The 27,885-nt window shown below is 51.1% G+C and overlaps 1 protein-coding gene and 1 pseudogene across 47 annotated transcripts in view; both read right to left on the bottom strand.

Annotated features, from left to right (window-relative positions):
* The window catches only part of ANK2 (ankyrin 2), a 580,173-nt gene that overhangs the window by 58,831 nt on the left and 493,457 nt on the right, over positions 1-27,885 (bottom strand). For 16 of the 47 annotated variants that reach the window (XM_055143281.1, XM_055143285.1, XM_055143280.1 and 13 more), the window contains 5 exons: positions 21,121-21,193; positions 16,340-16,484; positions 10,686-10,788; positions 9,412-9,515; positions 4,345-4,380 (listed from right to left, as the gene is read on the bottom strand). In XM_055143281.1, coding sequence (XP_054999256.1) covers positions 4,345-4,380; positions 9,412-9,515; positions 10,686-10,788; positions 16,340-16,484; positions 21,121-21,193 — 461 coding nt within the window. Of the gene's footprint in view, positions 1-4,344; positions 4,381-9,411; positions 9,516-10,685; positions 10,789-14,159; positions 14,172-16,339; positions 16,485-21,120; positions 21,194-27,885 lie in introns of all 47 variants that reach the window. The other 31 variants (XM_055143282.1, XM_055143320.1, XM_055143305.1 and 28 more) reach the window with 5 other exon arrangements.
* LOC129406231 (U7 small nuclear RNA) lies at positions 15,317-15,367 on the bottom strand (annotated as a pseudogene).

Genomic DNA, 27,885 nt, shown 5'->3' with positions numbered 1-27,885 from the left:
AATATAAAACTTAAAAAAAAGTTAAAAAGCTGAATCTACAGAATGTTAAGGAAGTCTTTAAAACAAAAAAGACATCTTTTCTTCAAACAAAAGGGAGGAGAAGAAATGATAATCCAAGTTTATTTCTAAGCGCTGATGAAAAAAGTCAAGATTCTGGGGGCAGTTGATATCAACAGTGATATAAAGCGCCTGCCATAGAGGCAGGCAGGGGGTGAGGGGTAGCGGGTGGGGGGTGACGAGAGGGAACCTGGGGACACTGGTGTGGGAAATGCACACTGGTGCAGGGATGGATGTTTGAACACTGTGTGACTGAAATCCAATCATAAACAGCTTTAAAATGGTCTCACAGTCACTGTCACTGTCACTGTCATCCCGTTGCTCATCGATTTGCTCGAGCGGGCACCAGTAACATGTCCATTGTGAGACTTGTTACTGTTTTTGGGATAGCGAATACACCATGGGTAGCTTGCCAGGCTCTGCCGTGGGGTCGGGATACTCTCGGGTGCTTGCTGGGCTCTCAGGGGCGGAGGAATTGAACTGGGTTGGCTGCATGCAAGGCAAATGCCCTACCTGTGTGCTATCTCAGTGATTCAATAAAAAAAGTTAAAAAAACAAACAAACAGTGATATGTACAATGTGGAGTGACTGAGGCTCTTGCCGACCCCAGTTTGATCACCGGTACCTCCTCTGGTGCCTCAAGCACCGCCAGAAGTGACCTACGGGCACAGAGCCAGGAGTAAGCCCTGACCACAAACCCCTCTCCTCCCTTCAAAAAAATAAAACCAGCCAAGATGCTAACGGCTCTCAAAGTTCATAATGTAAAACTAGGCAAATACTTGACATTCTTCACAGGAAAAGATCAGAACCTCAAAAAAGCGTCATTCTTTCTCTCAGAAGTAGAATTTGCAGGTAGCTATTATATTTGTATTTGAAAAAAAATGGCAAAAAGAGCCAAAAGCCGGTGGTAAGAGACCAGGTATCTTCCGTATCATCGAGAGAGGTGATGGTTGGACCGTGTGCGTCACCCACAAGAGCCAATCGGTAAATAAATTTGACCTCCCATATTTCAGGAGATTAAAAATAGGACAAGATAGTGAATTTTTTGTTGAAATATTGAATGTAATCAAAGTAAAGTGAAAGTAAAGTGAAATTTACCAGTTACACATGCGGGGTGGGGGGCTGGGGAGGTGGGGGGAAGGGGGGAGGTATATCGTGATTCTTGGTGGTGGAATATGTGCACTGGTGAAGGGATGGGTGTTTGAGCATTGTATAACTGAGACTTTAACCTGAAAGCTTTGTAACTTTCCACATGGTGATTCAATAAAAGAATAAAAAAAAAATAGGACAAGATACTGTCTGTAAACGTGTGGAGGCGAAAGAAATGGAATGAAATAGGTGAGAGGAGGAGGTGGACAGTCCGAATCCACGCTGTTTAGGGCCTGAGAGGACCGTGTCCCCGCTGTGAGGACGAAATCCTGCGTGGGAACAGCACGTAGCATCCAGCAAAGGCGGCTTTCAGACCCATCTCCTTCCCTGCACGCAGAGACGGCTTTCTGTCTACTGGGACGTCTTAAACGTGATCGATAATCATCCTACAGCACCTGACAATGAACTGGAAACAGCACTAACAATGAGCCCTGAACTCTGCTAAAGGCCGACGAATGGTGCCTCCGTTTATTTATTTATTTATTTTTGCTTTTTGGGTCACACCTGGCAATGCTCAAGAGCTACTTCGAGCTCTGCCTTCAGGAATCACTCCCGGTAGTGCTCGGGGAACCATATGGAATGCCGGGGATCGAACCCAGGCCAGCCACAGGCAAGGCAAACGCCCTACCCACTGTCCTCAGGCTCCAACCCCAGGGACTCCTTGTAAAGGGGAAATAATGGGGTCACAGAACACGGGAGCCAGCAGCAAGCCCCCTGCATACCTGGGCTCACCTCTGCACCCTCACTGTCCCCTCCTGTCTAGATTTAGTGCTCTACCTTCCAGCGAGTCACCTAACTAACATCTTGAGGGGTCGGTTTCCTCATCCTTACACGAGACTGACTCCATCCATGACTCCATCCACTCGAGGTGCCTTCCAGGGTCAGATCTACATGGCACAGGCTGGTGACGGGGTTCAGAAAGCTCCACCTGTGCATGTCGGCTTCTCTGAGCCATTTCCGAACTATCTACGGAAACCCGGGTCCTCCCAGAAACCTTTTTTTTTTTTTTTTTTTTTTTTTTGCGGAATGGTTAAGGCCGTGGACAAGCAGCCGGGCAGCACACGGACACACACGGGCACTGCACACGGGCTTCAGACAGTGCGGACAGGGAACGCTCGTGGCTGGCTCTCTCACTCTCCCGCGGGAGACCCAGCCATCATGCAAAGGAGAAAGTCTTACGAACGTTTTCTAAATTGAGATATCACATTATCACAATTTAAAAAGGAATCAGGGCCCAAGCCGTCCACCGTTATTATGCAGAGGGTTTACCTGCAAACACACAATTTGATTAGCTGAATGGGGGCATGCCGGACGGGAGGCAGCGAAAAGGAAAGAGGTCGGTGTTTGGGGGGTTACGGCCTCCACCCCGCCCCAAGTTACTAATCCTCGGGGCTGACCATTAATTCATCCAGGACCCCGGGGTGCGGGAGGGGAGCGACGGCCGCATTCAGTTAGTGATTGCGTGGGAGGAGAGGAAACGGTCAAGTCGTCAGGCTGCTTTAGTGAGCACGGCCATAGCAAGAGAGCCTCAAAGGAAGTCCGATCCTGGGGCCCCGGGAAAGAAACCCCTGCGGGCTCTTTCTCCCCCAGGCGCCCCGTCTTTCCTTCCTCAATTCCCCGAACTGGATAAAAACTGGTGCTCTAAGAAGGCGGCAAACTGGCGCTCTAAGAAGGCGGCTCCCATTTGTGAAAAATTCATCACCAGTTCTTTATGAATCACCGTCTTCCACGCAGAGAATCGCGGAGACTTTCGTGGGTGTTTCCCAAACACCAAAAACGGCTGGAGAGGAAAGTTTGCAGAATGAGAAGTGGAAACTGGCTGATTTTCAGACTTACAGAATGTAGGAACGAGACGGATGACTGTCTAATAAAAATACTATAATCATCAGCCTGAGGAGAGTGGTAAAAAATGACCATCGAAATCACCTCGAGCTGTGGAACCGTTTCTAACACTAACAAAAGTCACTCCACAGCGCGCCTTTCCATGGCAGCCAAAGGTGGCACTTAGAGCAGCGCTGGCACGAAAATGCACGGATTCAAAACTTCAGGCCAGGGGGCTGGAGGAGCAATAGTACAGCGGGGAGGGCGTTTGCCTTGCACACGGCCAACCCCGGTTCGATTCCCAGCATCCCAGATGGTCCGCCGGTGTGACCCAAAAAGAAAAAAAAAAAAAAAGTAAAACTCTACAGCGGGGTGGCTGTTTGCCTTGCACACGGCTGACCTGGGATTGATCCATAGCGTACTACATGGTCCCCTGAGCACTGCCAGGCCTAATTCCTACATACAGAGCCAGGAGTCACCCCTGAGCACCGCTGGGGATGGCACCCCCCCAAAATTTAAAACAAACAACAACAACAACAATAACAACAACAAAAACTTCTGGCCTTTGGATTTGTAAAAAACAAACCCACTTTGGATTATTTAGTAAAAAACGAAATTAAAGAAAAAAAAACAATAGAACTTATTCAGTGAGTTTTAAACTTACAACTTCTAACATAACTTTAAAATAGCTTCACCTTGGGGCTGGAGCAATAGCACAGCAGGAAGGGCGTTTGCCTTGCACTCGGCCAACCCAGGTTCAATTCCCAGCATCCCATATGGTCCCCTGAGCACTGCCAGGGGTGATTCCTGAGTGCAGAGCCAGGAGTAACCCCTGTGCATAGCCAGGTGTGACCCAAAAAGCAAAAAAAAATAAAATAAAAAATTTAAAAAAATAAAATAAAATAGCTTCACCAATTTGTACAACTGCTGGGAATATTACAGCTCCATGACTACTTTCTCACAAAGGATTACAGCTCTAGGGCTATTTCTCACCAAAGCATCAGTGAGAGAACCCCATGAGAAACTTTCGTAGGGGTCCACAGCAGTGCCCATTCATGTTGAGGCAACTCCACCTACTTTCCAAAAAAAATTTTAAAAATAACCAAAATACACCCAGCCCAGACCCCCTGCCGCTTTCCCGGTGCTGTAGAAAAAGGCGGAGTTCGAGCCTGCCCTGATTGCAGACAAGACGAGGCATCTATCTCTTCAGCTAGGTCGCGTCACACTAAAGCATCCTGAGGCAGGAGCGGTATGGGGGGGCCGGGGGCAGGAGGGGGCGAGGCAACATGGTCCGAAAGGAATTATGCAGAGTTTCACCTGCTGTGGTCGCGGTCAAGGCACGGAGAGGCGCGGCTGCAACAGAATAGAAACTTTAGCACAGAGAAGGCACCGATCGATCCAGTGAAATACAAAGAAGGAAACCAGAGGTGACTCTGCAGTGAAATCCACTACTTACATCTCAATGCTGAACTCACGGGGCGCAGGCGGGGGGCACGGGGCAGGGGGAGCTATGGCCTTAGGGAGATGCCAAGAGCAGGGCCCAGGAAGGGGCCACTTGTAGATGAGGGATCTGGACCGTTCCAAAAATCGCTGGCTCAGCCCTTGGCTCTGTCTGTCGGGGACAGGGCCCCGGGCCATCTGAGCGGGCTACGGATTCTGGGGTCTGGAGGGGCAAAACTCCACCACCCAAAAGCTTTTCCTTTCTCCTTTCATTAGCTCCCGTCATGGTGCCCATCTGGGTGGCACAGGAAGTCACACCAACGAAGAGGCACAGCTCCAGCAACAACAGAGGGACCCAGAGGCAGACTAGGCCACGCCAAGCACCTACCTGCTGCGGGCAGGAAACTTAGCCAACGGCCTTGCTGCTTTTTCAACACTTTGGCTCTCTGCTTTGGGGGGGGGTCCCTCTAGCCCCACTTCACGGCCCACCCAATGGCTCCGCTTCCACTTCCTGAGTCGGCCCTTCCTTAAAACGCTCCAAAGTTTGTCACTGGGTTGACTTGTGTTCCCAGGACTCGTGGGTATACAAAAGGATAGTGTCTCCTGCACCAAGTCCAACCTCACAAACCCGCTGTTTCATGCAAACAGCTTCGAATTCTTTTATCTTTTAAATACCTCTCGTGCGTGTTTATTTTTTGTTTGTTTTTAGCGGACTTGCCTTTTACATGCTGTTTCCGTTGCTGCAAGCCTGCCTGTCTTCGACGTTTGTTCATGAGCTATGTGTCTAGATCAGTGATTGCTAGTTGTTATCAGTCAGTCATATCTAAAGCTTGAACCTCAAGCTTTGACCTCAAGGATTGTTGGTTCGACTGACAACTGACATTCAACTGTTGACACTTTGCTGTCATTAAAGAAACGATGAAAATAAAGACTCTTGGTAAAATAGTATTACAAAGAAGTCTCCAAGTAACTATAGTTGGGAACGGTGCCTTACACCTGCGAATGCATCATGTACTCATGAGATGAATTACAACTATCCAGTTCAAGATCTTGCCCACTTTATGTTTATGTTGGCATGATCACTACTGGGTGCTCAAAACAAATGTTGAGTATATTTGTAAGGAGATACCTCGAAGGAGAAGAAAAGATCCCCACCCACCTTTCTTTTGCCAATATTGGCTATATCTATGGGGCAGAATCATTTTAAATAACCAATTTCAACTCTCCTCTGGTCATCAACATAAGTCATTAGAGATAGGGTCAAATGAATTCACTGACAGTTCTTACAGTTATGCTTTCTCTTAATCCAAGACCCCTTTATAATAGCAAACGGGGCATCCTACACAAAATCAGTCACGTGTGCATAGAAACACTAAAACTTTATATTATCCTTGTCAACACCCATTCTTCTTATTATTATATTTCTGATAGACACTTAATGCATCATAAGATTCGACTACTTAAGTAAAACTAAAACTCAGTTTCTTAAAAAAACAAATATTAAAAAAAATAACTAGATGGGAACCCGGTATATAATGAATAAAATTACAAGAAAACATTGTGACAGGGCAGGATGGCATATGATTCATACCCATTACTATAGATCCAACAATCAATGCATTTTCAGTGATAATGACCGACCCTTATTAGAGTCACTTAGAGCATCATGTTTGTTCAAGTACTAGAGATTTCACAGTGTCGATGACAGATGACATCGACACTCTGATACAATACTCCAGCCTTACCACTCTGAGTTGTGCCACACTGGTACCATCCTTTAGAACAACACTGGTCAGCCAGAGGTCCTTTGGCCCCTTATGTGCTCTTGAGATATGCCAAGAGAAACACAGTGAAAACCACTCAAAGGGGGACTAGGGCAGGAGCAGCTGGGTCCTTAATGCAGAGCCCTCGGGTGGGACGGGGCCACAGGAGCGGAAGAGTGTCAGAGGAAGCTACAGCTGGGGGAAGGCTGAGAGATGTCAAGATCCATTTTTCCTCACTGATGTGCAACTTGTGAGAGGACGTGCACAGGGATGATATCACCAACACGGCTTTAACTCCCCGAGAGCTCATCCTCACTAGGGGGGAACCCAACTCACTCTTAAGAAGTACCGGAACCACCACTGCTACCTGCGGGAGACAGAGAGGAATCCTCACCTCACAGACGGGCCCGAAGATTTTTTCTTCACCGGACCCGGTTCCCTGCCGGGTGTCAGGGATCTGAATCTAAGTGGTCCGACACCAAAGCACAGACTGTGGGGCTGGAGCAGTAAGTGGGTCGGGCGTTTGCCTTGCACACGGCCAAACCTGGGTTCGATCCCCGGCATCCCATATGGTCCCCCTGCATACCACCAGGAGTGATTCCTGGGTGTAGAGCCAGGAGGGACCCCTGAGCACCACCAGGTGTGACCCCAAAAGACAAAACAACAACTTTTGGGGGTGGGGAGGGACCGTGTCTCCCATGCAGCTGGCTCGGGAGACCCCCAGTCACTTCTGGGGCTGCTCAACCCAGGATTGTGGGGGGCCAGTCACCAGGGAGGGCCCAAGGGGACCACACTGTGCAGGACATCCCCAGGGGACTCTGCATGCCACAGTGCTCTCCTGACATCCCCCAGGGACTCTGCATGCCACAGTGCTCCCCTGCCCACAGACCACCTCCCCGGCCCCCAGAGCCCCGTAACTGCCCCCACACTGTCTCTCTGGTGCAAACTGCGCCTTCTAACACCCGTAATGGCACCCGGGGCTGGTTTTTTGTTTTTGTTTTGTTTTGTTTTGCTTTTGGGGTCACACCTAGCGATGCACTGGGGTTACTCCTGGCTCTGCACTCAGGAATTACTCCTGGCGGTGCTCGGGGGACGCTATGAGATGCTGGGACTTGAACCTGGGTCAGCGGCGTGCAAGGCAAACGCCCTATCCACTGTGCTATCGCTCCAGCCCCAGGGCTGTTTCTTAAAAGCAGACACGCTCCGTCTCATCTGTTTGCCTTCCCGCTGCGCACAGCACCAGGCGGCGTCGACATGAGAACAAATTCTGAACAGAATGTGGAGCAATAAAACATCTGCCCGAACGGGGCGCGTGGAATCACCCCATCCGCCTGAGGAGCAAAGCTTGATTCCCAGGAGCTCCTCTCCATCAATAAACGTAGCAGATATTTGAACGACTGGCGTCTGCGGAAAACGCCAAAGCCAGAGCATCAGACGGGACCGGCAGGGGTCAGGATGGGCGCCAAGATCTTTCAAAGCTGACAGAGCTTTCAAGTCCCAGTTCGAGCTGAGAATTATTTAAAGTCAGTGACCGTGTTGGAAGTTCCCCCAAAACTGGTATATTGGAGACCAAGATTTTATTTCATTTTATTTTTTGAATTTATTTTGTTTGGGTGAACTGGAGCGATAGCACAGAGGGTAGGGCATTTGCCCGGCATGCAGTCGACCCGGGTTCGATCTCTCCGCCCCTCTCAGAGAGCCCGGTAAGCTACTGAGAGTATCTCGCCCTCACGGCAGAGCCTGGCAAGCTACCTGTGGCGTATTCGATATGCCAAAACCAGTAACAAGTCTCACCATGGAGACGTTACTGGTGCCCGCTCGAGCAAATCGATGAACAACGGATAACAGTGCTACAGTGCTACAGTATTTTATTTGGGGAGGGGGTGGGTTAGGACAGTGGGTCGCACCGTGCAGTGCTCAGCTTCTGGTGGAGCTCGGGGTGGAGATGGTGCTGGGCTCAAACCCACCTTGGCCCCCTGTAAGGCAGCCCCTTACCTACTGGGGAACTAGATTCTATTTGATTTTTACTGATTTACTTTGGCTTTGGGGGCCACACCTGTCGATGCTCAGGGGTTACCCCTGGCTGTGACCTCAGGAATTACTCCTGGCGATGCTCAGGGGACCATATGGGAAGCTGGGGATTGAACCCGGGTCAGCCTACCCGTTGTACTATCACTCAAGCCCAAAGATCTAGATTTTTTGGGGGGGGTTACACCCAGCGATGCACAGGGGTTACTCCTGGCTCTGCACTCAGGAATTACTCCTGGCAGTGCTCAGGGGACCATATGGGATGCTGGGAATCGAACCCAGGTTGGCCATGTGCAAGGCAAATTATCCTACCTGCTGTGCTATCACTCCAGCCCCAAGATTTGGATTTTTAAAGATCCTCATCTTGAAAGTGAACTGAACCTCTGAGTACTCTTGGTTTACCGTAAGGAGCTGTGCTTAACTGTGTGGATATTTACTTAATATAAATAAATGTATAAATCAATAAATATCTATTTATTTTGTTGGGGATTTTTTTGGGGGCAGGGGTGTGGGGTGGGTGTGCTCAGGGCTTACGCTGGCTCTGCACTCAGGGATCACGCCTGGAAGTGCTTGAGGGGCCAGTGAAGTGTCGGGGATTAAGCTGAGGTCAGCAAGGCAAGCGCCTAGACCTCTGTACCGTCTCTCCGGCCCCACCTGGATGACTCTGAAAAGCCGATTGCGAACCGGCTGGATTCTCACCTCCCTTTTTCATCCCGTCTTTATTTCAAGTCGCCTGCAAACTAACGGCCGAACCTGAATGAGTCAGACCCCAAGAGACACTTACAAGGCGTGACTGCGCCAAGGACGCAGGCACTGAATGAGTCTATTGATCTTTGGGGATGGGCTGTCTAGAAAGCAAACGGCCTGGACCCACTTTTGAAGACGTAAAACAAAAAAGTGAACGGTCAGGAGGACGCCAGTGCCTCCGGGTGAGCCGACGACCTGACTCGAGTGACGAAAGTCCCCTCGCAAGTCCCCTCTGAGAACAACAGCCGCTTCTCCTGGGGGACCCAGCCCTTCAGTCTGAGGAGAGGAAGCAGCCACTTGCCCCTTTAAACAAGGGTGGCGGCCCCTTCTCCGGAGGGACAAAGCCGTTACTTTCACTCTCATCTCTTTACCTCTTGATCTGGATACATAGTATCGATTTACTCACCCCGAGTGCACGGGGCTGGATGAGAGGGCCACATTGTCCAGGTTCTCGGTGCCCCAGCTCAGGCGGTAAGAATTCCTTTCTGCCTCCTTGGCCAGATTTGACACCTGAACACAAAGAACGCCGGGTTTAATCAAGTCTCCTCTCCTTTCGCTAAGGGAAATATCATGTTTTCTTACAAAGCAGCGTCATCGAAATGAGGGGCTATCTGCGAATGAAAGGGGAAAACTTTTTTTTTTTACATTAAGAGACAGGCATTTAAAATATCTCTTTTGTAATATATGCCACGATCCAAATTCTGTTACAAAGATCCCATTGATGCAACTCTCTCTGAAGAAAGTAGGCGTTTATCTACTCTCCGGGATCCAGTCAGCCCAAATGGGCAAAGCTTAAACTAAAATATGCCATCACAAACTCTTACCTTGTGGGTAACAATTTTTACAGGCAGAGTGATGTATTCCTAACGGGCTTGTCCATTCCTCTCAGACCTCATCTACATCCCGTCTCGTTTTTCTTTTAATGGAGTTTTTTTTTTTTGGGAAAAAAAACTGACTTTTACATATACAACTTCAAATGAAAAAGAAATTATTGTAGCAGAAGTTATTTTATATAATAATAGTTTTTCTGTTATTTTAGAAAAAATTCTGACCATTGAAAACTGTAGTGGACATTTTTCTTGTTTTCAAATCTCCTTATCCTAGCCTGGCAATGAATTAAAGCTTTTCTATTTTGAATTACACACGTTCTTGGGGCAATCCCAGGATTCAATAACGTGTGTGTGCGCGCACACACACACACACACACGTAAACATCTTACACACACATACTCATACACATAGCCCCTTCACTCACACAAACATACACATACAACTCACACTCAAGTATATACCCCCTCGCACACCCACATGCACATACAACCGTCATTCACATACACACACCGGTCACATATACACATACAAGTACACGCATACACTCACACAATACACCCTCATGCACACTCACACACACATACACAAATACACACACACCCCTCCATACACACACCCTCATCATGCATGCACAAAGGAACACACACACACACACACACACACACACACCCCTCCATACACACACCCTCATCATGCATGCATCCAGGAATGCACACGCGCGCACACACACACACACACACAACCCTCCATACACACACCCTCATCATGCATGCATCCAGGAACACACACACACACACCCCACACACACACACACACACACACACACACTCGGCAGGCGCGAGCCCCTACCTGGTGGCTGGGGACCACGACGGTCTCGTCGATCACGGCGCTGTCGCGCAGGTGGGAGGCGTGACTCAGGGTGTGGGACCTGTCGGAACTGAAGGAGCGGAGGCTGGTGGGCGGGCGGGAGGCCATGGTCACGGGCCCCAGCAGCGGGTGGGGAGGATGAAATGAAGAGCCGAGCGGGAAGGGGGGAAAAGCGTGCAATTAGCCAAGGCTGCCACTTCGGGACACACAGACCGCCGCGGGGTGGGGGCAGGCTCGGCTGGGCGCCGCCCTGCCCGGCCCCAGCGGCACCAACGCATCATTGCCTGGGTCCTACCCCCGACACCCGATAGCCCCGCTCTGATTCCTCCCAGCACCGGCGCGCGGCCGGCCGGCCTGTCCCAGAAACTCCAAGGGGACGGGCTGCTGACATGGGGCAAACGCCCTTCCCCTGCGCCAGGGGGACCGCAGAGGGGGCTGGGGGACAGAGAGCCGCGGGGAGGGGACCGAGGCCTGGATTCAGCTCCACTCCAGGCCTCGGGCTGCCGGGTCACCCACCCCCGGAGGGGCAGAGCCTGGGCTGCGCTTCCTCGGGGGTGTCCCGGACACGGCACACGGGGCTACGGCACAGGACAGCGCTGTGGCCTGGGCACGCCTCGGCGGGGGAGGGAGACGGCAGAGTGTGTGGCGGCCACCACAGGCAAGCGAACGGGGACCCAGGCCTCAGCACCCATCCGGAACACACAGCCGCCAGCACGAGAGAGAGAGAGAGAGAGAGAGAGAGAGAGAGAGGGAGAGGAGAGAGAAGAGACAGAGACACAGAGAGATGGAGAGACACAGAGACAGAGAGAGAAAGAGACACAAAGAGAGAGAGACAGAGACACAGAGAGATGGAGAGACACAGAGACAGAGAGAGAAAGAGAGACACAAAGAGAGAGAAAGAGATAGGGAGACAGGGAGACAGAGAGAGAGGAGTGCCTGGAGGCGTGGGGACCCAGCGGGGATTGGCTTCGACATGGGATTTTGGCCCTGGTCACTGATCAGCCAGTGACTGGTGTGGAGAGACCCAGGTGAGGGGTGAGATGGGACTTTCCGCAGAGACGCAATTTCACTCTCTGGGCATCAGCAATTTACGTGATCAAATGACAGATCTTAAAGGAGCTACAGTTCTAAATAGGCTGATCCAAAGATGAAGGATCTGAATTCTAAATATAACCCCAAAGCCCATAGGGGAAAAATAAAAGGAAGAAAGAATGAAAGAAAGAGAGAGAAAGAGAAAGAAAGAAAGAAAGAAAGAAAGAAAGAAAGAAAGAAAGAAAGAAAGAAAGAAAGAAAGAAAGAAGAAAGAAAAGAAAGAAAGAGAGAGAGAAAGAAAGAGAGAAAGAAAGAAAGAAAGAAAGAAAGAAAGAAAGAAAGAAAGAAAGAAAGAAAGAAAGAAAGAAAGAGAGAGAGAGAGAGAAAGAGAAAGAAAGAAAGAAAGAAAGAAAGAAAGAAAGAAAGAAAGAAAGAAAGAAAGAAAGAAAGAAAGAAAGAAAGAGAGAGAGAGAGAAAGAGAAAGAAAGAAAGAAAGAAAGAAAGAAAGAAAGAAAGAAAGAAAGAAAGAAGGAAGGAAGGAAAGAGAGAAAGAAGGAAGGAATAAGAAAGAAAGAAAGAAAGAAAGAAAGAAAGAAAGAAAGAAAGAAAGAAAGAAGGAAGGAAGGAAAGAGAGAAAGAAGGAAGGAATAAGAAAGAAAGAAAGAAAGAAAGAAAGAAAGAAAGAAAGAAAGAAAGAAAGAAAGAAAGAAAGAAAGAAAGAAGGAAGGAAAGAGAGAAAGAAGGAAGGAATAAGAAAGAAAGAAAGAAAGAAAGAAAGAAAGAAAGAAAGAAAGAAAGAAAGAAAGAAAGAAAGAAAGAAAGAAAGAAAGAGAGAAGGAAATTGAAGAAAGACAGCATTTGCAATATTTAGAGAAGCAACCTTCCATCTGCCTCCAGCTGTGGGCATCTGGCCAGGGCAGCACTGTAGAATTATGGACAAGGTGTCGAGCCCGCAGATTGGCCAGTAGAAGCCACTTCCATTCTGCAAACAGGCTTGGTCTGATAAGCTAGAGAATGCCATCTTTACCCAAGGCTACGCGGGAAGCTAATCAATTCTGAGGGGGTTCACCGCGTGGTGGGCAGTTCATCGCCACTGTGTTATCTCTCTCCTACTCTGTCACAGACGTTAAATATATGTTGAAAGCAAAACCCAGCCACCAGGTGTGGGACTGACCACAGGGCCCCCCACATTTAAATCTCGAGTTCTAACGCTTGAACCACACCCCGGAGCTCCACAGCGGGGCTTAAAAAATCTTAAAATAGGTCTCAGATGCAAGAGGGTAAGGAACGTGCATCCAAAAATGGCACAAAGTGACTTAGCGCTACATGAGACTGAAAAAGGGTGAGTGGGCAGGAGAGGGAGAAAACAGGGTTCATGGGAGGGGCCGAAGGGCGCGGGGCGTCCGAGTGTGGACCTATGGGGTGAAATCCCTCTCCACAAACAATCCTACTCTAGCCCACGGCCTTACGGAACTAGAGTGCGGCACGTCAAAGCAACGCTTACAACTTGTGACTGCTCTCTGCGTCTGACTCTGGACAACCTACTTAAGTGAAATAAATGGAATCGGAATCTAACCGTGAGGTTTTTCTCTCTGGAGGACCAGCACAACAGCCTGGCATCATGCAGCCGTCTGCCTCTAACCTGTTTCCCGGAGAGAAGACCCCAGCAACAAGCACAAACGTCTTAGAGAAGAGTCGGCTTCTGTCTTTCATTAAGTGTGACGCAGACACACATCTAGACAAGTGTGAAATCTGAGTTGCTGTTCAGCTAAGGGATGCACGAAACTTTTTGCTATGACCTTAAATTAATACTCCTCCACCATGCCCGCCCCCATGATATAAATGTCTTTGGGACAGTTCGAAAATTTGAAACAAAATGTTAAAGAATGTAACCATTACTTGACTTCATAAAATGGAATATTTCTTATTCCATTATGGAGATGACAAACACTATCTGACCAATGAATCTCTAAATGTTTGGATGGTTTTGCTTTCATTCATGGAGATTGATGATTCACTGTGACTGGGTATTTTCCACCGAAATCTGGGCATTTTAAATGTGTGAATCTTAACAAAATTAATGGGAAAAAAAAAACCAACGAGTCAGAACTCAGCTGTGCTGTTGCTCAGTGTACGTGGCATTTTAATTCTTCTTCCTCATTCACAGACCTTGGGAGCCTAAAAATTATTTTTCTTCACTAGGGAGAAGTGTTGCTTTATGGCCACAAGGTGGCGCTGTGACGGTCCAATCAAAGCCCGTTAACACGTGCTGCTAAACACGCTGCCTCTGAAATTTTGTTTCATACGCAAAACCCTAATTTGGGAATTAATCCATAATTCTAGCACATGACCACATACACACGCGCACACACGTACACGGAGCGGTGAGCAGGAAATGTGGATGTGTCCAGGAAGGTTACCTACCTGGGCACGGTACTATGGAGAGCATACCAAACAGAGAAATAATGAGAAGGAGGCATGGTTACTAGGGAAAATCATAATAATCACCACGTGCTGAGTTGTCTGAGCAAAACCGAAACAAAAGGAGCGAAACAAATGAGAAAACCATGAAAAGAGTGTGTCTGGGGCTCTCCACACACTCTCTCGTGAGGAGCGATGTTTGGGGGTCCTACGGCCAATCTCAGGCTGCTGATGGGGTCACCCCTACCCCGGCTGCCAGGGGTCTGCCCCATCGGCAGCAGAAGCACCGAACCTCGGCGCCCGCCGTAACAGGAAGGCAGCTCCTACACTCTGTCTCAGGCTGAGCACTGACTTGGAGAGAAGGGACGAGACTCAAACTAAAAGCGCGTCTGAAAAGAAACACCTTTTGGTGACGTTAAGGGGGCCCGAGAATATCGTGAATCTGGGCCAAGCCCTGATAACCACCTCAGCTCTGAAATCTGAAGTCTCCTCAAGAACGTCCCATCGTGAGCTTCTAACCTATCCGTGAGGCAAAATGCAATTGCTAGAACCCTGGTCCCATCACCGGGGGACCATCATCTCCCCAACTCACGGTCCCCCCCACTAACTCCACCACCGGGACCACCGTCTCTCTCGGCCACTGAAGCCAAGGAACCAGCCTCTGCCCTACTTCTGCGTCCCCTTTCCACAAAATCCAGCCCCAAGTCGGGAAACACGCAGCCAAGAGACTCAGTTGCCACTTCCTGTCACACATTCCCCACGTGTCCTTGACCCCCAAGGTTTGACGTCACATCCTGTCTTCTCATGTAACAGTCCCGCAGTACCTTCCCAGGTGCCGTGACCACCAGGGTTAGCGCTTTGTAACTCCAAAGCCATTCCATGTCGGGGCCAGAAAGATAGTATAGTGGGTAGGGCACTGGCCATGACAGTGGCCCTACCCAGGTTCAATTCCAGGCAGGGACTCCCGAGCACTGCCAAAAGGGATTCCTGAGCACAGAGCCAGAATTAAGCTCTGAGTTCCGCCCGGGTCAAAATAAACAACACAAAAATTCATCCCTGAGCATGGAGCCTGGGTGGTGAACACAGCAAAGTAAGGCCTGGCTAGGGCAAGCTCCACATTTAAGATGTGAAGAAAATAATTCTTTATTTTGTTTTATTCTATGGGCAACCGGCAAGCCCGCCAGACAAATCCTAAAAGAGCTGTAACACTAGAATTCTTTAAGACCCGTGATCTGTGTGCTCAAGGGGGGGAATAAAAAATAACAACACCCAAAAGTTTGCTTTCGGCCCACTGTCCGCTGCAAACGAGTGGCTCGCTCGGGGCAGAGAGCAAAGCCATCACTCCATTTTGCCACACGGCACGTGCCAAAAACAACATTCCTCTCCCGGAATCCAAAAGAAGCGCCCCCAGGACGTCCAGCCGCCCGAGTCCTTCCGGCATCCGCACACTTGGCCTCCAGGCCCCTCTGGGATTCTGTGCGGGTCCTTACTTTGAATGGACAAACCTACTCCCGCACTGCTCCCTTCTACATTCATTCCTTTCTCACTCTTCTGGACAATCTACTTTGGGGGCTGGAGCGATAGCACAGCGGGGAGGGCGTTTGCCTTGCAGGCAGCTGGCCCGGGTTTGATTCCCAGCATCCCATAGGGTCCCCCGAGCACCGCCAGGAGTAATTCCTGAGTGCATGAGCCAGGAGCAACCCCTGTGCATCACCGGGTGTGACCTCCAAAAGCAAAAAGAATAAATAAATAAAAAGAAAAGAAAATCTACGTTTATGCAGAATCCCTGGAACTCATCACCACCAGCCCAAGTGCCTGGAGGGTTCTGTGGCCGTCCCTTGGTGCAAGTGGCCTCAAGCCAGCTGTCCTCGTCATCTGCCCCCAGGGGGCAAGATGGTTTCAAACCCCCGGTGCAGACACTGGCTCTGCTGCTTCTCACAAGCTGCGTGTGATTTAACCCGTGGTCACCAGAGCTGAGAACGTGCCCACGCGTCCACACTCGAGAGCGAGGCTGTTCCCTCGTCAACCTCTCCAGCCCTGACGTCTTGCCCCTTCGAGAGTGGGCAGGGCACCGGCTGAGAGCAGAGTGCCCCTGAGTCCTCAGGATTGGTACCAGACTCGCTTGCGCCAGACTCCCTCTGAAAGTGCTCCGTCACCGTGGGAGCGCGCGCCTCGAGGATTACCTGTCGGAGCGACCTCCCTCCAGGCTGTAGCGCAGGTAGTTCATGCCGTCCAGAAACTGGCTGCTAGGCAGGGAGTCGTCCCCCAGCTCCTTGAGGTCCTCGGGCCGCAGGTACTCCCCGCAGTCACCTGTCATGGTGTCATCCCCTGGAGCAAGCAGAGGCGGGAGGGGCAGGACACGGGGTAAACACGGTCACTGCGGAGGGGGGCGGCGTGGACCGCGCACCCACGCCATCCCAGTGAACGCCCAGAGAAACCACCACCGCACCACAGCACACGCCTCCCATCCCCCACCCAGGAGGGGTAACGGCCGGGAAGATGGGGCCGGGTGTCTATGTCCGCCTGTTGGACCCGGGCAGGCCCCAGGCAAGACCAGCTGGGTGTCCCGGGGGGGCCTATCTCTCCCAGCCCCGCTTGCTCTTGACACCAGCCTGTCTTCTTCCCTCACGGGCTTGGGGGCTGGAGACCGTACGCCTGATCTTAACAACCCGTAGGCTGGTGTGTGGCCGACTGTGCCTCGCTGTGGGCTCGGGCTGCCGCGGGACGGGCCCTCCCAGTGCCTTCCGGTGACGGGCACCGAGCAAGCAGCGTCTGGGGGGTCTGAATCTCATGAGGGGGCACCAAAGCTGCATCCTCAACCGGAACCCAGGAGACGCCAAAGGCGCCCCGGGTAAAACTCGCATCAATGGGGTGGGGGGGTATGGCGTGAGACGAGGGGGCCAGCCGACAGGATAAGGGGGTCTCCAAAAGTCAGAAAGGGCCACAGCTGGGAGGAGGTGGAGAGCCTCTGGGAAAGGGAGCACCGACACGCGCGGAGCTGAGAAGGCCCGAGAAGGGCCTGGGAGGGGATGAACAAACACCCCAAGGGCAGGTGGTGACGTGCAGCTCGTGACCGTGACATCCTCATCAACAACCTGGCACCGACTGGAGAAGCTCTGGCCTCCAGGGAGGGCTTTTTTGCTGGACGGAGGTGACGGCTCTCTGCAGGGGTGGAGCGGGCAGAGAGCGTTATGCCAGGAGGCGTGGCAGCAGGGGAGGGGTGTGAAGGTGCCTGTCCCACAGCCCAAGTGGCCTAGGGGCTGGGAAGGGGTGTTTACTGCAGAGCCGGAGAGACAGTTCAGCCGGTGGGCGCTGGCCTTGCACACGCAGACCCAGATGCGTCCCCAGCACCCCCTGGGGTCCACAGGCCCAGCAGGAGTGAGCCTCGAGGGCAGCTTGGAGCACCGCAGGCTGTGGCCCAAAGCAAAACCAAACCAAACCAAACCCAAAGACCGTTTGCTCCAACACACATCCCAGAAACGCTAAGGACACAGTCAAGGGCGGGGCAGGAGGAACCACATGGCGGGGAAACTCGGGAGGACTTGACAGGCCCTCATCACACAGTGCAGCCTGCCCGTCTGTGTGAGGGAAACGCTCTCTTCAGGGGAGGGGCACGGCCGGAGGTGCCGGCGGAGGATGGAGGTGGGGGCCCAATCTCCGCGGTGTTCAAGGGACCAGGCAATACTGGGGACCAAGCCCACGGACTCCTGTGGGCAAAGCCTGTGCTCAACCCACTGAGCTATCTCTCTGGCCCCCGTGTGTGGGAGATAACGCTGAAGAAGCCCACTGCCTTCCGAGAAGGATACACTGTTTCCTTCTCTCTAAAGCAGGGATGTTCCAGAGTTACTCCCGGCTCTGCACTCAGGAATTACTCCTCGAGGTGCTCCGGGGACCATATGGGATGCCGGGGATCGAACCCGGGTTGGCCGTGTGTAAAGCAAACAAACACCCTACCTGCTGTATTATCACTCCGGTCCTTGTTTCCATCTCATTAAAAACTCATCCTAAAGCGGCAGTGATTTATCGAGAAACACAGCTCTGAAAATCACTGCTTCTCTGGGTAGGGGGCAGTCGGGGTCCCTGACAGAGCAAAGGAAGGACCTGTGACATGTGGAGGAGAGCCAGGCCTGATCCCCAATGCCTCATGGTCCCCTGAGCACTGTCAGGAGTGATGCTTGAGCACTGAGCCAGGAGAAGCATCTGAGCACTGTCTGGTGTGTCTCCCAAAAAAAACAAAAAAGGATACAGATGGTATAGTCAAATGTTATAAACTATAATGGCCAGATCCAGAGAGACTGATTCATATAAATAGAATTTCCACAAGCCCAGTAAGGACTTGGACTGTCTAAAAACTGTTATTCTTTAGGAATTATTTTAAAAACCAGAGATTATTTCGAATTGATCTAGTTTATGAATCTCAATGCCTTACAAATTCCGAGTAAATGGTTTGCTTACAGTACTGCCCCGTATCCTTTGTGAAGTTCTTCCTGCATATATTTTATATTATTCATTTTCCCCTATATACCAACAACTAATTTTTTTTTCTTTTTGGGTCACACCTGGCTCTGCACTCAGGAATTACTTCTGGCAGTGCTCAGGGGACCATATGGAATGCTGGGATTCGAACCCGGGTTGGCCTCGTGCAAGACGAACGTCCTATCCACTGTGCTATCGCTCCAGCCCCCTCTAATTCATTTTAAAGGCTACTTTACTTAAGTTCCAGCTACCTTAGGGAAGTCACACTATAAACTAACTTAAGATACTTTACCACACCTAAAATAAACTTTCATCCAAGAATGATATTTACTGCACTCATTTCAAGCAATGTGTGTTAGTTCACTAGATTATTTAATTGGGTTAATGGCCTTCAAACAGTAGTTGCAAAATCTGATGCTAGTATAAGCAATTCATATCTTTCAGCTTTCAAGTGAATAAAGTCCACACAACTCAATACACACACATGCCATCCACATAAGACATGCAACACAGATTAGCGTTACATGGTTGAGTCTACCTAGTTAAGGACAATGAACAGCAAAGATCAGCTTTCACCCCAACAATTCCTCCATGTACCTGAATCGCTAAGCACTTCCTCATCAATATAGTGGTCACCAAACTGTTTAAGGGCTGTTCAACAGACAAGTGAAGGCAGCAAAGATGATCCCACAGTATAGAACATGTAAATATTACATATAAAAAATTCTTTGCGGGACTGGAGTGAGAGTCCAGCGGGTAGGGCCGACCTGGGTTCAATCCCCGGCATCCCATATGGTCCCCTGAGCACTGCCAGGAGTAATTCCTGAGTGCGGAGCCAGGGTAACCTCTGTGCATCGCTGAGTGTGACCCAAAAAGAAAAAAAAAAAACATTCTTTGGGCCTGGGTGCTACCTTTCCACTTCCAATCACACTCAGCCAAGATCTGACCCTACATCCGGACAGACAAAAAGAGGCGATTCCACGCTTCTTACCCATTAGTGATTGAACAGACTGGACCCAGTGGGCAGCTTATCTGGAAAGTTCTGCCTAGAAGATCCTAAAAGGCGTCTCGCCTTTTCTATTTCTCCACAGAAAGGATGAGTACTGGGCTTAGCGCTTTCGCGGACTCAACACTGAGAAACCAGGAAGGCTGACGGCCACTGGCCCCAGCTCTGGTTCTAAGCGCAGGTCAGGGGCCACGGACAGGCGTGAGGACACACGCGTGACGATGGCCTGGCCCACATGAACAGCTGCCGTCAGGGCCGGCGCCGCGTGCCTTATCCCGAGGCGTGTCCTCATCCCAGCGAGAAGTGTCTGAAGGCGTCTGGCCAAAGCGCTGGCAGGAGCAGGGACACGCCCCGGTGACCAGCCAGGGCCGGGGCATCCGTGTTGAATGTTTGGCCCCGTGAGGCTCCAGGCCATCAGGGCTGCACCCCGCCGTGCTCAGGGGACCACGCAGTGCTGAGGGGGCAGCTCAGGGTCTGTCAGATGCTCGGCAAGTGCCCCGCCCCGGGAGTCTGTCTCCCTGGCCCTTCCGCGCTTGTCAGAGGCAGGTTCCAGGTCAGGAACAGGCTGTGACTCCCTCCGAGAGGCCAGGAGGCCCCGGCACAGCGGCCACCCCTGGCCCTGGGCGTCCCCAACGCCCTCGCCTGCCGCCTTCGGGACTCTGAGCGCCAACAGGCTTCTTAGAGCGCTGCGGCTCTCAGTGACTCTAAAACAAGGATGCGTGGTTTTCCAGCAAAGAATCAAATTCCTGAGCCCGAGAGACGGGTGATACTGGGGTCAGGACGCCGGCCCGGCGTGTGGCAGAGCCTCGTTCAAACGCCAGCACGGAGCAGGGGCCCCTGAGCCTGCTACGAGTGATCCTGGCTGGCGTTCACACCTGTAGCCCATTCCCCCTGCATTTCCCTCTGCCCCGTTCTGATCTTTAAAGGAGAGATTAAAGGTAGGGGCTGGAGCGATAGTACAGCAGTAGGGCGTCTGCCTTGCACACGGCCGACCCAAGTTCAATCCCTGCCATCCCCCAAGTACTGCCAGGAATAATTTCTGAGCTCAGAGCCAGAGGGAACCCCTGAGCATCGCCGAGTGTGACCCCAAAAGCAAAATAAATAAATTAATTAAATTAAAAAGAGACATTAAAGGTGATATCTAGGGAAAATGAATGAATTAGAGTTCTCCCCTTTGGGGCGAGAGGGGTGGGGGCATCCAAGGGTGTGCTCAGGGAGCACTCCTGGCTCAGGGAGCACTCCTGGCAGGTTCAGGAGGGGAACATAGGGGCTGCTGTGGATCAAACCAGGGTCACTGTATGCAAAGCAAGCAAACTAGCCACTGGCCTCTCCAGCCCCAGAATCGTCCATTTCTCAAAAGCCAAAGTACATAGGTTGAAGCAAAGGTGGGAAAGTGACTTTCCAGCCGAAACACCCCCCCTCTCCGCCCCACCCCAGCCCCCTCGGTGGGGGCTGGTCCCCGAAGGAGAAGCTGTCACTTACCCTCCTCGTCAGACACGTCCAGCACCTCCGTCATGGTCTCTGGGACATTCAGCTTGTGTTTCTCCGTGATCGTCTGGGAAGGTGCAAAAGAACAGGGGCCCGAGTTAAGGACACGCGCAAACCAGAGACGACAAGGCTGCTAAGTGGATCGCACAGCCGGAAGAAGCTCTACCACGTGGATGTTTCCGGAACCCTCTGTCTTCCTCGCCCGAAGGGTGCGTCCTTCTTCCTGAAGATAAATGACAGTGCGTTCCGGTGCAGTTATCTAAGAGAACGCTTTCTATCTCGAGTTTCCATGGGAAAGTCAATCCTTTGTATCCTTAAGTCCCGAAGCAAGTGGCAACAAAGTTGCAAAGGCGACATAACCGGAGAACTTGAGTTGGGGGGGGCTGAGGGGCGGGTGGGAAAGGGGGCGGCTACACTGGCTATGGGGTAGCCTTGGAACCATATGCTGAGAAACCATCATTAATAGAATTGCAAACCGCAGACCCTCAGCCAACAAAAGCTTTTTTTAAATGAATCACCACGAGATAGTTGCGGACTTACAAACGTGTGTGATTACGTTTCAGTCATACAGTGGACGAGTACCCATCCCTCCATACCCATCCCTCCACCAGTGCCCGCTCTCCACCACCAGGGGTCCCAGTGTCCCTCCCGCCACCCCACCACCCCCTCCCCTGCCTTTGTGGCAGGCGCTCTCTCTCTCTCTCTCTCTCTCTCTCTCTCTCTCTCTCTCTCTCTCTCTCTCTCTCTCTCCCTCTCCCTCTCTCCCTCTCCCTCTCTCCCTCTCTCTCTCTTTTTTGGGTGTTATGGTTTGCAATACAGGTACTAAGCGACTCTCATGTTTGGGAAAAAAAAAAAGTAAAAATCGTGGCATAAGCAGTGCCTGTGAGAAACCAATGAACATTCTGAGGGCTTCCCTGTAACCCGCCAACAAAAGCCTCCCAGAAAGCCTCATACAGGTGCAATGACTGGGGCTGGAGTGGTAGCACAGCGGGGAGGGCGTTTGCCTTGCACGCAGCCGGCCGACCTGGGTTTGATTCCCAGCATCCCCTACGGTCCCTCGAGCACCACCAGGAGTAATTCCTGAGTGCATGAGCCAGGAGTGTGACCCAAAAAGCAAAAAAAAAAAAAAAAAAAAGGTGCAATGATCACAGGAGAGCTACAAAAAGCAAAGTGACGGAAGAGACTGGTGAGCACAGCGGGAGACCAAGCACGTGACAGAAGACGGGGTTCATCTCGAGACAGTCGTGACCCTTACGGTGTTCACTGGGCTTAAGGCTCCAGCTGGCGATTCATCTGCCTTTGGGAGAGCACCTGAGTTGCCAAGTAAACGCACTACCCTTGCCTCTGGGGTCAGATTAGGAGCCCGGAGGATCAAATCCCCACCTCACTTACTGGTAAGGGCTATTTCTCTTGGTCCCGTCTCCTTATCTATGAGACAGAGATCACACTGCCTCATCAGACGCATGACAATGATGAAATAAAAAATAATATGTGAGAACTCTAGAAATCGAGTTTGATTCTTATCAATATTCAACAGACTGTCTAGCCTAACTTACTGCAACATTATTATCGTCATTGCCCTTTTATATTACATTTAATTTTTAAAAAGAAAGAGAGAGAAGGAACGAGTCTGCCAGAGAGGCAGGCAGAGGGTGGAGGGCGGGAGGGAGGGAAACGGGGGACATGGGTGGTGGGAAACAGACACCCGTGAAGGGGCGGGTGTGGGAACATTGTAAACCCAATCGTGAAAAGCTTTGTAACTGTGTATCTCACTGTGGCTTAGTTGAAAAAATAAAATGAAACAAAATAAAATGAAATGAAGGTGTCTTCTCTGAATGTTCTAGTCATGCACAGGCTCAGGAATATTCCGAATGTCTATTTTGCTGACGCCAAGGAAACCAGTGGCTTTAAGAACAAGCCCCGAGTCTCATGATTTAAATACCACCGAGAAACAACGGAACACCAGACTCACCTCCCGGGCGTTCTACCAACACCAAATCAAGTGCACCAACTGTTCGATACTATTAATGATACTCTGAAACAAAACCAGCCTCACATGTGCAAAACCTACTAAAGCCACAGAAAGACAATGAACAGCTTGTGTAAGTGTTTGAGCGCCGTTATCTTGATGCCAGGCTTCCTCTAAGGAGGAAAATGACCTTCCCACCCATTTCTTTTCTTTCCACTCGCAGCAGCTGAGAACTTCAGATACATTTACAGAAAAAGCCAACAGCTCACTGTGAAAACACACCGGCAGGCACATAATTCTCACGCTTGAGTGCTCAGAGGGAGAGAGCTGATAGCAACAGGATTTAACTGCATGGCCTCTCGAGTTCCACTTGCTTAACCACACTCCCCCAGGAGCGATAGCACAGCGGGAAGGGTGTTTGCCTTGCACGTGGCCGACCCGGGTTCAATTCCCAGCATCCCATATGGTCCCCTGAGCACCACCAGGAGTGATTCCTGAGTGCATGAGTCAGGAGGAACCCCTGAGCATCGCTGGGTGTGACCCAAAGAGCAAAAAAATAAAAATATATACAAACACACTCCCCCAGGCTGGGGCAGTGCTCATGGAGAAGTGCATGCCTTGCAGGCTTGAGCCCCTGGGTTTGATCCCTGGGCCACCACCCAGCCCCCTAAAAGGCGCTTGAATTCTGACCAATCAGGCACAAATCCAGACTCTGAACCTGTCACTTGGGGCCGATGATGAGCTAAGTGGCGGAGCAACTGCCTTACAGGGCGAGGTTCCGCGTTTGGTCCTGCGAACTTCAAAGGCTCCCGCCTCTTAAGTAAACAGGGTCCTGTCCTTTCTGTGCTACCAGCTCATGTCACCTTCTGAGTTGCTCCTTCCGTTCCTTCCCTTCCAGCCGTCCCCATTCCCTTCTCCTGGCTCCTATGAGGCGCGGCTGGAGCTTGCCCCGTCCTTCCCGGGTAAGGCGTCTGTGGAGCTGTGCTGGCCCCCTGCCGGTGTTCCGACGCGGGTACTGACCACTGTCCTCTGCACACACAGCCGGGCGCAGCCTGTCGCCCGCCCTCACAGCAATCACAGTTTCAGTCAGGCTGTTTTCACAGAACCTAAACCCCAGGAGAGACTTCTTGAAAATGCACGGAATAAATGCACGCCCCAAAGTACATGAAAAGACTTCCCGCAGCAGCGCCGGACCCCACCCCAGCACCCTGGGGTCCCTTGAGCACCTGCAAGAGTGAGCCTTGAGCACCTCGCCAGGAGCAGTCTGAGTACCACCAGATACGGCTCAAGGCTCAAAAGCAGAACTCAAGTTCCCCAGGTGTGTCTCTTGTGCAGCTCAATTTGTTTCCTATTTTCTTTTTTCTTTTTTCCTCTTTTTGGGTCACACTGGTGATGCTCAGGGGTTCCTCCAGCATCCGCACTCAGGAAAGACTCCTGGCGGTGCTTAGGGGAGCATACGGGATGCCGGGGATCAAACCCGCGTCAGCCACATACAAGGCAAACGCCCTACTCGCTGTACTATCATTTCAGCCCTGTTTCCCATTTTATTTTTTAATTAGGAAAATCAGATTAACTACAGAAAAACAATAAGCATTTAAAATATTAGAGATAGGACATGGCATGTACTATCTCTAAGACATTAGACATAGTACAGTGGGTAGGGCGTTCGCCTTGCGTTCGACTGAACCGGGTTCGATTCCCGGCACGCCATACGGTCCCCCAGCCTGCCAGGAGAAAGCGCTGAGCACAGCCAGGCGTGGCCCCCAAACCAAAATAAAATAAAATATTAGCGAGAATATTTAAGTCTTTAAGCTAGAAATCCCACTACACTTTTTGAAAATTTCTTATGAAGAGCTGAGGTGTAAATACAATGATTCGAAAGAGCACTGGCTGGGGCTGGAGCAGCAGGACAGCGGGTAGGGCATTTGCCTTGCATGTGGCCGAGCCGGGTTCGATCCCCGGCATCCCATATTACTCCCTGAGCACCGCCAGGAGTGAGTTCCTGAGTGCAGAGCCAGGAGTGACCCCTGAGCCATCGCTGGGTGTGACCCAAAAAGCCAAAAGCAGAAAACAAACAAGGAAGGGCTGGCTACTGACTCAGACCAGACGTGGCCCAGCACAGCTCCGTGGCCGAGTGCGGGGCGGAGGGCTCAGGAAGGCCGGAGACCCCTGGTCTCTCCACCTGGTTCTAAGTGCGGGTCCTGAAAGAGGAAGCCTCAGTTTACCCTCGCCAGCCGCTGTGTGCAGCCCTGCTTTGGGCCGCCCCACCCTACACCTTTGGGAGGACCTTTGGAGGGCCTAACACCGGGAGGACCTTTGTCCCTGCAAATGTCCGGGCTTTCCTGATACACGGGGCGTCAGGTGGCCGGAGACTCAAAGCAGCACGAGCACCCCAGAGACCCCCTGCATTTTCTCTAATACTTGTCGATTTTCGATATGCCAAAAACAGTAACAACAAGCCTCACCATGGAGACGTTACTGGTGCCCGCTCAAGCACATCGATGAGCAACGGGACAACAGTGCTCCAGTGCTACTTGTCCACTGGCAAGAAATGCAAAGGGCCTTTTAACAGGCCGACACAAAACTCTTATTTCTAACTTAGTCCCATGCTAAAGTCCTCCCCACTTGGGGGAGTCTCCGTTTCTTCTCTCTTCCACTTTCCAATCAACTTCTCTACTTTCCAGTTCTGACTCTGAGCACCTGGATTATTCGATGTTTTCGTTCTTGAAAATAATTGAAGAACCCGGGAATCACGAAGGCGCACAGAGCCGGCTGCCCCAGCTCACCGGTGCCGGCCTTGTGCTGTGCTCCGTCATCTCACGATGCTCACCCTGGGCCCTGTGGGATATCCTGGAAGCCCACAAGGCCCCTGGCTGAGAAAAGCTGCTCTAGAGAGTTAGTCCTTCAACATGTGTGCCAGATGTTTCTGTGTTGGAAAACAGCTGACGGCCACGGCCATTATTTAGACTGAAATGATACGGCCCGGCGGTTTCTGCTAGTTTCCGACCTTGGGGATGGGACTATTTTTCACACTTGCGAGTGAATCAAGAGCCGGAGGGGTTATCAGCTGTCAAAGCGATGCTCCCAACTGGTGCTGCAAGGGCAAGGGTCGCGAAGGTGACCCCGCGGGCCAAGGACATTTTCCTCTGTGGCTATTCCCAGTGCCCTGTGCACGCCATGGAGTAACGAGAGCCTTCACATGGGTAAGGCGGGGCCTGACCTTTAGCAGGTCATTCATAAAAACTTGCTGAAGAGACAGTAACTACGTCTTCTTGTCTGGGAGTCACGTTCACAGAACTGAATACATGTTGACCTTTAGATAGCTAGCGCCTTTTGAGACACGATATGTTTACGCGTGTCTCCGAATGGTACAGAGAAAACAAGGGTATAATTAAAGGATCAATGTTTACGCTCTAGTATCTAAGACCAGGTGTGTTAAGATTAGAAACAACTTGCAAACTTTTTGTATTTTTTTCTGGGGGGTGGGGTGTCACATCCAGTGATGCACAGTGGTTGCTCTTGGCTCATGTAGTCAGGAATTACTCCTGGCTGTGCCCGGGGGACCCTATGGGATGCTGGGAATTGAACCTGGGTCAGCCACATGCAAGGCAAACGCCCTCCCCGCTGTGCTATTATGCCAGCCCCAACTTTTTTTTTTTGCTTTTTGGGTCACACCTGGTGATGCACAGGGGTTACTCCTGGCTCTGCACTCAGGAATTATCCCTGGCCGTGCTCAGGGGACCATATGGGATGCTGGGAATCGAACCTGGGTCGGCCACATGCAAGGGGGCTGAAAACAAGCTCTCTCTGCAGGCATCCCGGCTTTGATCTCTGCTTCTGAATGATGTCCCAAGGGACTCAGCACTGCTGGGCGTGTGTGGCCCCCAAAAACAAGACGGTAAAATGAAGTATCGGGACCGGAGAGCTTGTACAGGAGATAAGGCACTTGGCCTTGCGCACCGCTGACGTGGGTTTGACCCCCAGCACCCCAGAGGGCCCCGAGAATGCTGCCTGAGCGCAGAGCCAGGAGTCAGCCCGGAGCACACACAAAGGAAGATGAAACGTTAACAGTCTGCCCTGCGCAGTTTTAATAGGATGTCACGAAAAGCTAAATAAACAGGATATGAAAAACTGAATGACTTCTATGAATCACCAAGGGGGAAAATAGACAAAAAAAAAAAAAATAGCACCTAAGTTCCTAACTTGTTTTTCAAGCTGGGGTGGAATATGATTTGTTCTAGAGGAAAGAAAGTCGAGACTTCCGGTCACTCACCAGGCACGAATGACCCCTGGACACCACTTCCGTGTACCCACATTCTCCACCCACACAGCACAGGGGGGTCTCGGCGAGTCGGCATCTCCCGTGTGCCCACACGAGTCCCCCCGGCACTGGAGTCGCAGCCAGCCCTGGTTGGGGGGCTACGTCGAAGCTACCAACATGCCTCATCACATAATATTTGAAAGAAGATAACGCAGAAACCTTTTTTAAAAAAAAATTTTTTTAGGGGCCGGAGCGATAGCACAGCGGGTAGGGCATTTGCCTTGCACTCGACCGACCAGGGTTCGATCCTCGGCATCCCATATGGTCCCCCAAGCACCGCCAGGAGTAATTCCTGAGTGCAAAGCCAGGAGTAACCCCTGAGCATCGCTGGGTGTGACCCAAAAAGCAAAAAATAAATAAATAAATAAATAAATAAAAGCTTAATTTAAAAAAAAAATTTTTTTTTAGGAGCTGGAGTGATAGCACAGCGGGTAGGGCGTTTGCCTTGCACGTGGCCGACCCGGGTTCG

This window comes from Sorex araneus, chromosome 6, assembly GCF_027595985.1.
Source record: "Sorex araneus isolate mSorAra2 chromosome 6, mSorAra2.pri, whole genome shotgun sequence".
Classification (NCBI taxonomy): domain Eukaryota; kingdom Metazoa; phylum Chordata; class Mammalia; order Eulipotyphla; family Soricidae; genus Sorex; species Sorex araneus.
Note: the sequence above shows the minus strand (reverse complement) of the source record. Positions and strands in the feature narration are given on the sequence as shown.